The sequence below is a fragment of the Poecilia mexicana genome, unplaced genomic scaffold, assembly GCF_051168715.1.
Source record: "Poecilia mexicana isolate PSO_F unplaced genomic scaffold, ASM5116871v1 scaffold_18, whole genome shotgun sequence".
In the NCBI taxonomy this organism is placed as follows: Eukaryota; Metazoa; Chordata; class Actinopteri; order Cyprinodontiformes; family Poeciliidae; genus Poecilia; species Poecilia mexicana.
In genome coordinates, this window is record NW_028263387.1 from 24,727,996 (window position 1) to 24,739,165 (window position 11,170).

The 11,170-nt window shown below is 39.5% G+C and overlaps 1 protein-coding gene and 1 long non-coding RNA gene across 3 annotated transcripts; one reads left to right on the forward strand and one right to left on the reverse strand.

Moving 5' to 3' along the window:
* Positions 1–1,686: 1,686 nt before the first annotated feature.
* On the forward strand, positions 1,687–6,904 carry LOC106932805 (cyclin-dependent kinase-like 2). Of its 2 annotated transcripts, XM_015011694.2 has the most exons (10): positions 1,687–1,854; positions 2,136–2,330; positions 2,513–2,697; positions 2,781–2,893; positions 2,966–3,105; positions 3,234–3,322; positions 3,420–5,276; positions 5,949–6,036; positions 6,122–6,218; positions 6,780–6,904. In XM_015011694.2, the coding sequence occupies exons 1-10, from the start codon at positions 1,687–1,689 to the stop codon at positions 6,902–6,904; spliced, it is 3,057 nt and encodes a 1,018-aa protein (XP_014867180.2). The 2 variants fall into 2 exon arrangements, with proteins under 2 accessions (XP_014867180.2, XP_087872333.1); XM_088016207.1 differs by lacking the exon at positions 3,420–5,276.
* On the reverse strand, positions 6,665–9,301 carry LOC148154302 (uncharacterized). Its single transcript, XR_015766260.1, has 3 exons — positions 9,187–9,301; positions 8,297–8,439; positions 6,665–7,662 (listed from the first exon to the last, which is right to left on the reverse strand). It is a non-coding gene; the product is annotated as an uncharacterized LOC148154302 (long non-coding RNA).
* Between the last annotated feature and the right edge of the window lie 1,869 nt (positions 9,302–11,170).

The following is an 11,170-nucleotide window of genomic DNA, read 5'->3' on the forward strand; positions in this document are numbered from 1 at the left end:
TGTAAACAAATCTTAACACCAAGCTTTGAAGAAGTCGGTAAGGAGATAAAATAAAGGTTTCTAGACTAGTTCAGTCTTATTTAACTCTATCTAATCAATCTACTGTTTTATCTCTCTAGGTTGTATGACAGAGCTCAGAAATTGGGGTTATTTCTGTCCAGCATTGCCATCTGCTGGACATTTAGATTTAAAAAATGTCTATAAAATTAGTTTTAGCAGATGAAGAAATGGGTGGATAGATGTATTCATCTGACATTTTCGGGACTAAAAAGACCCTCAAAGAGATATAAAAATGCACTTTTCCAACTTGGAACATTAGTTGAACCTTTTATTAAAATAACATTTTTCTTCACTATGAAAAATGTTATCGCGAAAGGCAAAGGCATTCGCTAAAAGGCTCAATTAAACTGACCGTTACCGTTTCAAAGCCGCTAAATTGGGCCAGAATTTGGTGTTTATGTTTTCATGCTATTACTTGTGATGAATAACTAAAATATAGTTGCTACAAATGTTAAAATGAAGGTAAAATGCCTTAAAGTTGTTTAATTAACCAGTTTATTTCACATTTCAACGCCTCCAGGAGGATCAGCCGTTTTTTCTTTCTTTCTCGAACTACGTCACCACCGCGGGGCGGGAGGGGAGTGTTGCCGTGGCAACGCGTCGGTTGAAACACTCGCCGCTGCGTGGCCGTGTACTCAGGTGACTCTGACACGTTCCCCCACACACAACGAAGACACGAATACTCAGGTGTTTACGGTGAGGGAGAAGATTAAAGCGACAAACTGAGATCAACCGCTGAGGTCGGTGACGTGGTGAGTTTGTTTTTGTTGGGTTTTTCCTGTTTTAGTCCATAGAACCTTCATCATGTGGTTTTAGGACACGCAGTAACTTATTGTGTCTTATTTATAGCTCTGTTGTCTAAAAATCAGTTTTCAACTGTTATAAAGAAAAAAGAAAAAAGGCATAAAAGAGTCATTGTTAGGGAGAATTTTTTGTGATGGTCATTTGATACAAGATATTCAAAAGTAAAGACTTTACTTTGTCTTTTTTATTGTTGTAATTTCAGTGTAATTTATTTTCTAGAATTAGTTTATAAATCAAATGTAATAATGGCATAATAATGAATCTGCATTAATGTTCACCATTATTTCCAATCAAAAGTGTAGTATTTTCTTAATTTCAGATATTTTTATTATTAACCTGGTCCATATTAGTGTCTTTCTAAGATTTTATTGAAATGGAGATTGAAAACATTGAATATGAATTGGCTGTGACTAAGAAAGGGCTGAAAATTGACATTTGGTTTTTTATTACCAGTCCAAACTAAAGCTCTAGAGTCTTTAGTTTAGAAGACGTTATGGTTCAATAATTCATAGGTCAGTATTAAGTAGCAAACAAACAAAAACATTCATCGGAATGCAGTTATATTACTAAAGCAGTTATATTACTAAAGTAAAGATGAGTGAAAAAGCAGGATGATCCTCAAAGCCTTCAGAATTTGTGATCAAGACTAAATTAAACCATAAAAAGAAAGTCCTTAAAAGGGGCCTTTTGAGGAGGATATACTAAAATAAAGAGTGAAGCATGGTGCTAATATTCAATATGTGTAATAAAAGTTTGCTTTTTTTATTTAATTTGATACAAATAACTTGAAAGCATTGTTCTGTCCTTTAGAACAAACCTTTGATGGAGCGTTACGAGTCTCTGGGTCCGGTCGGGGAGGGCAGTTACGGCACTGTGCTCAAGTGCCGTCATCGACACTCCGGTCGCCTCGTCGCCATTAAGAAATTCTTGGACTTGGATGATGATGAGACGGTGAAGAAGATCGCCCTCAGGGAAATCAAGCTGCTCAGGGTACCTGCCAATCATCCCATCAACCGTTCAGTCAATTGGTCAATGAATAACTGAGCCTGAAACATGAGTGGTGCTGAAACACTGAGATAATCAGCCAACCACAAGACAAACAAGCTCAAATTCTCACAAACTAACCTGTTGCTTTGAGTTGGTCGAAATGTTGTGAACGCCTGACCCGTTAAAAACCTTTGACTGGAAACCATGATGGTCAAAGTGTTAATTATAGTGAAAGACAAAAACTACATGCATCTACATTCTCTGCTCTCTTTTGAATCTTACAGCAACTGCGTCACGACAATCTGGTGAACCTCCTGGAGGTGTGGAAACGCCGTCGTCGCTGGTATCTGGTGTTTGAGTTCGTGGACCGGACGCTTCTGGATGAACTGCAGCAGTGCTCAAGCGGGTTGGACTTTAACACCTGTCGGCAGTACTTATTCCAGATCCTTAGAGCTGTCAACTTTTGTCATCAGCAAGATGTAAGGAATACTTTCAAAGCTTCTTTTTAACATGAGCAAAAATTACATCAAGGATAATTAAATTTACTCCACAGGTTCAGAGGTCCAGGCTAGTGTTTCTCATCAAGACTCACAGCTTTAAAGTCACAAATTAAATTATTTTTTACAATAAATATGTCATGGAAATATGTGATCCTGTGTAGGTCGTCCATCGTGACATCAAACCCGAGAATATCCTCATCTCTCAAGAGGGTGTGGTCAAACTGTGTGATTTTGGCTTTGCCCGAACCATTGCATCGCCCTCTGAAGGTGTTGTGTATACCGACTACGTAGCCACTCGTTGGTACAGAGCTCCCGAACTGCTCGTAGGGGACATCAAGTATGGAAAGTAGGTATTTTTGCACTGCTCTAGTTTCCTGTGGGATGTTATGAATACCAAACAATAACTGGTAGGTGTGTTTGTATGTGTAGACCGGTAGACGTTTGGGCGCTGGGTTGTGTGTTAATAGAGATGCTGACCGCACATCCTCTGTTTCCCGGAGACTCCGACCTTGACCAGATATACCACATCGTCAGATGTTTTGGTAAGCTCCTACTGTTACCTCATCAGGATATTGATTCTTATTCTTTTATTAATACATTCTCCTTGCCTCCAGGTAGCTTGACGGCTCATCACCAGGAGTTATTTTACAGAAATCCTGTCTTTTCCGGAGTTAAACTACCTGAATGTTCAAAAATTGTTCCACTGCAACAACGCTTCCCCAAAGTTCCACCAAATGCCCTTGATCTGGCACAGGTATTGCACAGTTTGGTTATCAGTTAATGCCAAAGACGATCCAACAGTGTGAATCAATGAAATGTTAAGTAAAAGTTCTGTTTTGGTATTAATTGACCAAATAATTTATACCTTAATTTGTTGCTCAGAAATGTCTAGAGAGGGACCCAAAAACACGAGCTCAGTGTTCAGACCTGTTAGAGCATCTTCTCTTTACTCAAGACTCTTTCAACATCAGGTATACTTTACCTTTCCTTTGTGAAATAAGTTTCAAATGCTTGAATTTATCTTCTATATAGTCAAAAATTCCTGCATCTTTCTTTTTGTCTGCACAGATTTTTAGATGAGCTGAACACTAAAATTCAAAAAGACCACAGAGAAAACTCAACACTTCCCAAAATACCCAAAACGACACTGCCAGAAACAGATAAAGGGGATGATAAAAACTGCAAAAACAAAGACAAGAAACAATCAGAAGAAACTGAAGAGAAAGTAAACAAGGATAAGACAGAGAAAACAAAGGGAAAACAACTGTCCAAGCTGTCTAAATCTATTCATACCACAAATGAATCTTTTATGACCAAACAACCAAAAACATTTGGCAACAAGGACATCTATCACACAGAGCAGTTTTCAATGAAACCAGAAAAAACACCTGGTTCAGAGTCAAAGGAGTTTGAGATTTTAAAGTCAACTAAAATCTGTCTCTCTGACTCATCAAATGTCACCAAGAAAGCTGTAAGCTTAAAGAAGAAAAGCTCAGCAGCAACAAAACCTAAAAATGAACCTGAAGTGTCTCTAGACTCAAGCAAAGACTGCCTTCAGAAGGCCAAAGACATAGACTACAGTGACCCGGACAAAGAGAAAACCATGAAGCTCCTTGGGGAATCCTCGAAATCTGAGACAAACGAAGAGTTTGTGAGGAACTCAAGCAACCTTAGCTTAAAAGTTTGTAAATTATCCAAAATTTCCATCACTGATGGTCGAAGTTTAAATTTATCCCCCAAAACTGTTTTGGAATCGGACACAAGTGTAACACCTACATATCCTCTACCGTCCTTCAATGACTTTACTACCCCAACAATGGTCGATGCCACAAAGTCAGGAAAGACAAGTTTGGCATCAAAGTTTCAGATTGAGGTATTGGAAACCAATGCAAAGCACGACTCCTCTGAATGTCCGAAAGCCAAACAAAAAAGCTTCAGGAAATCCCAAACTATCTCAACTAGTGGTCAACAGACTCATAACACCTCGTTCAGTCCTTCGAGGGCTGCTGCAGATCTTTCCAAACAGTCATTTATGCCTGTTACAGAAACCAGTACTGCCCACAACCTGTCCGCCCTACCTCAAGGAATCTCACTTTCAAAAACAAAGACTCCTTCAAAAGACAAGGAATCCACTGATGACCAGGATGTTAGGAAGTATCACAGATTCTTGAAGCTGAATCCAATGACAGAAACTCCAACTAAACCTATTTGGTTGGCCCATGTTTCAGATGGAGATCCTGATTCATCAGAGCATTATTTTTCTAGTTGGCAAAGCAACATGATTGCAGCAGAAGAAAAAGTTACATCAACCCATGTGCCAAATGAAAACTTACCAGTGGAAAAAGCTCTGACAGAGTCAGTGCAAGAGAACCAAGAGGATTCAGCCATTTCTGTGTCCAGTAGTTCAACAGCTAATGCCTTCATGAATAAAACCTTTATGCTTCCCGAAAGGTCACCTATTGACAAAAGGAACAATAGCAGTCAGGAGTTCAAATTTGATGCAAAGTCTTTGAACATTTTCCACCATAATCAGAACCCAACAATGTCTCAACTGTTGGGTGATCACACAAGGTTCTCGGTGAACCCCAAGAATCAAAGAACTGCATTTACTCCAGATGGAAGGAAGAAAAGCAACAGGCTAGAAGGAAACAACACAAATATGTCCTCTGATTCTGTGGATCACAAAGCTTTGACGAGAAGTCTTAGCCTTCATGAAAGGGACTCTACAGACACTGATGAATTTAATCACAGTGTAGCCCAATCATGTACACCTTCTCCTCCTCCAGCACCTGCTACCAATCTCCTTCACCTCCCTCCATCTTCCAAGACCCCTACCCCTTCCATCTTTGTCTCCAGTGCCAACAGGTCTGCTGCCAGCGATCACCTTCAGGGGGGACGTTTTCATACCGGGACCAACAGTCTTTGGTAGTTCTCAGTGTACTTGCCTTTGAAATTTTGACCCAGCTAAGAATAATTCACAGATATAAGGCTGATTTGTTTGACCCTCCAACCCTTCAATGGTCTTAAGAAAAGCCTTTTGTGTTGTCCGAAAAGCTTGTACTTAGTCTAGTGGGGTGTATAGGACCTTGAGGGGTTTTGTGTGTATAGTTTCGGGAACTGACGGTCTAACGGGACATCCTCCTCCTGCTTCCCCACTGTCTGATCATAACATCTGTTGCGCAGAGGCCGGAGGAGCCATTGTCTTAGTGGGAGGGTTGAGTAAGCAGTTCCTCTCTCAAGAACTCCTGAAATGTTTGTCCAGTAGTTGAAAACATGAATCTGACTTGGCCGGTTGGACAAAATCAAACTTAGATGTCTTTTTAAATGTTGCCTAGCTGGACGGCTAGCTCAGTCCGACTGCTTTTGATATACTGTATTGATATATTGATTATTTTGTGTTTTTGTAACTTGATTTTTTTTTTGTTTTATCAATGTAAAGTCAATATTTCTAGCCAAACTTACCCCAAAGCTAGCACTAGCAAAGTTGAGGGAACGTTTTTTTGTCAGATTCTTAAATCGCGCACAATCCAATGAGAGGCTTGTTGAACAATTGGATAAGTGTTGTACATGACTTGCTGTTCCTTTTGTATGTTGTAGGAATTTAGTTAAACCAATATGTTATGGTCATGGTCGACAGGACCAACAGTTTGGACTGAACCAGGCCACAAGGTCCTTCACCTTGCAGGTTGTAGTTTGAACTGGTGTCTTTCTAGCTTACAGCCAAGAAGGATATTTCTAATAACTTATATCAACTGTTTCTGTCTCTCTAGGCACCAGAAAAGAGTTTTGTAAGTGAAAGGTCTAAAAACATCGTCCATTTCCCAGATGTAAGAACCTCAGTGTTGCCGGAGCTCAGTGGAAAAGAAGGTATGGACACATTTTTTGCAAACTCTTTCTATCTGACACTAAATCTGACCATTTTCCTTTTCTATTTTAGGTTAGTTGTTATTACAGATTTTTAAAGTTACTTTCTTTAAGGACATAAGTTTACAAACACATACATTACTAGGTCTTCAAGCAATCGTAAGCTTCTGATACGTTAATACACAAAACATTTGAGTTAAGTGGATGTATTTCCATGTTCCTGGAGGTGACATGTCCATCTGTTCAAACAATTAAATGGAAGTAGAAACATCATGGGGATGTTCAGCAATCACATTGTTCAGGTAGCTGAGGCGCTGTGAAAACTAAACATAGAGAAACTTGCATATCAAACCCAGAACAAAAGGATAAAACTGGAAACACAAAATAATTTAACGAACCGCTCAGTGAAAACGCAGCATTAGAGGAAAACTATTAGAAACCACATATAATTTAAGTTTAATAAAATAAAACTTTTATTATTGTCTTATAAAGTGCCTAATTCACATCTCCAGCTGTACATCAAACCTTGCCAGAAGCAAAATAAAATGTTTAATGTCTTCTCAGCTAAACAGAGCAAAGCTGCTACCAAGGAGCAGAGGACAGAAAAGAGTCCAGTCTCACCCAGTCCACCATCGGAAGGACAATATGGACAAAACTTCAGCACAAATACACCAAAACAGATGGAGTAAAAGGAGTTCCCCCTCCCAAACTATACTGATTTATTTTTTTTTATTATTTAATCATGGTGATGTAAACACTGCTGAACTATACTTCAAATACTGACTTTAAATTCCTGAAAGGTTAAACTTTGAGTATGAGAACACATTTATAGTTATCATTTCCTCTAACAACCTTTGATTATTGAAAACTGCTGATGAGTTATTTATTTTGGTATTTTCGTGATAAAGCACAACACAGGGAACTGTAAAACAACTAATGCAACTTTTCCCCCAAAGAAATCAGCAATAAATAAGCTGTAAAAAACCATGTTTGGGTGTGTTTTGTTGGTCACATGTATAAAAACTGAAACTTCTGTAAACTTTAAGAAATCCAACCCATAAAATAAACTAATTACAACAGGTGGGTCCACTGAAAACTTTCCCACTGGTTTCTGTATTTAGCATCGATATTAAGTTACCTAAGAAATAAACATACTCCTGGTTTAAGCCTACGACTCATCACTTGAATCTTCTGACGTAATGGCCCTAAGTCTCCAGGCTGGCGCTGACTCCTCACTGCTCGACATCACATTCAGGCTCCTCATTGGCTGAGAGCCAGCCGAACGCCCTCTGCCATTGGCCAGCAGCTGCTGGAGGAGTCTGAGGACTTGGTTGGTGTTGTGGTTTCTGATTGGTCCTCCAGCAGCTGGTTGTTTCCTGATTGGCGCCTTGGTTACTGGCCTCCTTGCCGACGATCGGGCCACGGGCTTTTGGGTTGTGATGACCTGCTGTGAAGTTTTACAAATAACAAAATGTTTACTCCTCCAACAATGATTTAACACAAATACTAGATTATTAAATCTGATGCTGTGTATGTATTTATTTCAGAAGCGGTGAATCTTATGAGGTTTGGGCAGAGTGGTTATAGTTTTTCAAACTCGTGATCCAGTTTTGTGGTCATATCTAAGCAAAAAGCAAAATGGTAATTTAAATTGAAACAAACAGCAGTATTGTATAGTTTAATGCTTTATTCTAAAGTATTAATTGTAGGTAGGATGTTGAAGTAAAAATGGTGGCCATCTTCTATTCCATAGCAGCCATCTTGAAACCATAGATTTTGGACATCTGATTTTAATTATGTTGGCACTGAAAATGTTTTCATGGTTAACCTGACTGATCCTCCACATAGTAATCAATGATCATCTATGGGATCCAATATGGCAGCCAAAAACAAAGAAAGATACACTGTTCTGTATCTGTCTGTATGTGCAAACCCTACAACGAATTCCACCTCAGAAAATATTTGTGCAGCTTCAAAATCTCAATTTAAATAGTGTGACACAAACAAGATGTACAAGTCTTCTCTGGACTTCATTGTGGAAGGTTTCACCAACGTTTGGTGTCTATCGTCCGTCTCCTTACCCTTGCGGTGGCAGGCCTGGTTGTTGCTTTGGTTGTTGTTGGACTGATATTAGATCCCGTGTCAAAAATCTTGCAGGTCTCATCAACAGGTGAACCGTCAATCTCTGGAATCTCAAATCCCAACAAAGTCGGATAAGACTCAACTGTGGAAGAGAAATCAGAGGAATGTTGGTTTCTGCAATGGACAGCATGGATCAACTGCCTGAAACTCTTCAGTTTCTTCTTTAGTTGAAAACTCTTTCCTTTGACTCTTCTGCTGAAAACTATATGACAAAAGAGAAATATTATAACCGCTTAACTCCATTTTTGTTTAGTTTGTGAAGAAGGAAGTTGCGCTCAGTGTCTTCTGAGGTTTTTGTGTCGTTTCCTTAAGTGGTTCTTGGTGCAGCGCCCCCACAGACAAGGAAGGGAACAAGCAAAGAGTTCAGATAATTTGACACAGTGCAGTGTGAAAGAGAACCGTAGCAGCTGAAAATGTAACAAATGTTGTTATTTTGGTTCCAGATTTAACTGAGTCTACCCGGACTGACAGGTGGGAAACACTCTGAGATTAATCTGTAATTATTTTTTTTTACTTGTTTATTGCCAAATATTTGAAAAAAAAAAAAATTGACTGGATCTATATCTTCTCTACTCTGTTTGTATGAAGGCGTCTTTGCTGCAATCTGATCAGTCAGTCTGTGCTGCATTATTTATAACAACAGCTCTGAGGTGTTTTTCTTTGGTCTCCATCTTTTGTTGCCACCTGAGCTGCTAGAAACACATCAAAAGATTCAATTACAGCCTGATTCCCAACATGCTGAATCATCCTGTCTGTTTCTTTCAGCTAAAAACAAAACATTTTCTAAGAGTAAAGTTATTAAAACAGTGATGAGTGGATCTGTGCTCACCTGGGATCCAGTTGTTGCTGTGAACTTTGAGGAAAAGCAGGAGGAAAATGATGGATAAAGCAGAGAAACAGGGAGACATGATGACTGCAGAGGAAGGTGATGAAGAGTGAAGGAGGCAGAGAGGGAGTGGAAGTGAAGAGGAGTAGGACGGTGTCTAGACTTTAAAGGTTACTCAGAGCAAATTTGTGGCTCAGAGTTACAACAGAATAAAATCCTTCCTGCTTTTCCCTGGGAATCTCTGAGCAACTTAATCCCAGGAATGTTTCACAATCTCTCTCTAGCTTTTACTTGTTTTTATCAGAGTCGGTGGATTTTTAGTAAAATAACCCATAAATTTAAGCATATTTTATCAGATCAATGTTTGTTAAATTAAAACAGGACAAATGTATTAACACTTATTGAGGAAAAATAATGAGTCTGGAAACAGGTTTCCTCCTATTTACTATGATTTGGGATGGAGACGGTTGGAATTCCCCCAAACGTCTCCTCCAATAAAGTTTGAACCGTCTTGCCAAACCTCCCAGCAGCAGCAGCAGCGTTGTGTAATTATATTCCAGCCCAGATTAGCACAGCATTAAGCCCAAAAGCTTTGTTTGATCTCCAGAGATGAGGTTTCCAAAACACTTCACATGTGAAAGCCAGCTAGAGGATTCAGACAACGGCGTGTCAGGGCCACAGAACAGAAAGGAGCAGCAAATTTAAGTTAAAAAACTCAGAAATTTTCAAGGAATATTTTAGAAACGTCTGAGTTTAGAAAAGCTGAAAGTTTGCTAGAAAAAAATCTAAAAGCTGATTTAGAGGAAGACAGATAGCTCTTTCTGTTCCACATTGTTTACATTTTCTTTCTCTAAATCTCCTTTTAATTAATAAATGTGGTTGTCTCCTTTTCTGTTTCGAATTAGAGATAAAAATCTTACAGTGGACGAACATGAGTACTGATGTTAAATGTGGGTGAAGCTGGACCACTTGGAGAGAACCCACACCTGCAGGGGTAGACATTTCCCCCCGTGCAGTCCTGCCTGTTTAATATTGAAATGTCCAATTAACAGCAGCTCTTTTTCCAGTTCCTGAAGTTTCCAATTCTACAGGAACCTTACTTGTTATGTAAGGTTACTGTGGATGAACAGTGGATGAACATGAGTACTGATGTTAAATGTGGGGGAAGCCGGATTACTTGGAGAGAACCCAGACCTGCAGGGGGAGACATTTCCCCCTGTGCAGTTCTGCCTTTTTAATATTGAAATGTCCAATTAACAGCAGCTCTTTTTCCAGTTCCTGAAGTTTCCAATTCTACAGGAACCTTACTTGTTATGTAAGGTTACTGTGGATGAACAGTGGATGAACATGAGTACTGATGTTAAATGTGGGGGAAGCCGGATTACTTGGAGAGAACCCAGACCTGCAGGGGGAGACATTTCCCCCTGTGCAGTTCTGCCTTTTTAATATTGAAATATCCAATTAACAACAGCAGCTCTTTTTCCAGTTCCTGCCAATCATCCAAACCACAGGTGGCCTTAGCCCCCTTTTAAATCTAATATCCTGGAGACATAAATTGACTCTACCCTGGATGGACTTCACGTCTGTCCTTGAACTGGCACCGATATTTTGGAGTTAAGGCCATCTTGATTTGCCAGATCTTTTTCCTCGGGCTCTCTTCTTGTTCATTGTTCTCCTCAGATGATTCTTCAGCTGCTTGATATTCAGATTCCTGAGATGTTGTTTGGATTAGATCTTCCTGTCATGTAATCTCTATCTGTGGAGGGGATGTTCTCTGTTCTTCCTTTAGGCCACTCTGTCCTTCTGTGGACACTCCATGAACCTTGCCTGTTATGTCTTCTGAAACTGTGCAAAGTTTTGTCTCCATTTGTTCAGAAACTGTCTGAGGGATCTCTGGTGTTATTTCTGAGTCAGGTTTTGGTGTCTTAGTGTTTGGGACCGAGTTTTGATCTGTCATCGTCTGATAAACTGGTTTGAATTGACATCT

What these genes read in the sequence shown, in the direction of transcription:
- LOC106932805 (XM_015011694.2), top strand. Translation starts at nt 1,687, where the DNA reads ATGGAGCGTTACGAGTCTCTGGGTCCGGTCGGGGAGGGCAGTTACGGC. An exon ending in CAAGGTCCTTCACCTTGCAG is followed by an intron (nt 6,037 to 6,121) that starts GTTGTAGTTTGA and finishes CTGTCTCTCTAG; the next exon opens with GCACCAGAAAAGAGTTTTGT. An exon ending in GGAGCTCAGTGGAAAAGAAG is followed by an intron (nt 6,219 to 6,779) that starts GTATGGACACAT and finishes ATGTCTTCTCAG; the next exon opens with CTAAACAGAGCAAAGCTGCT.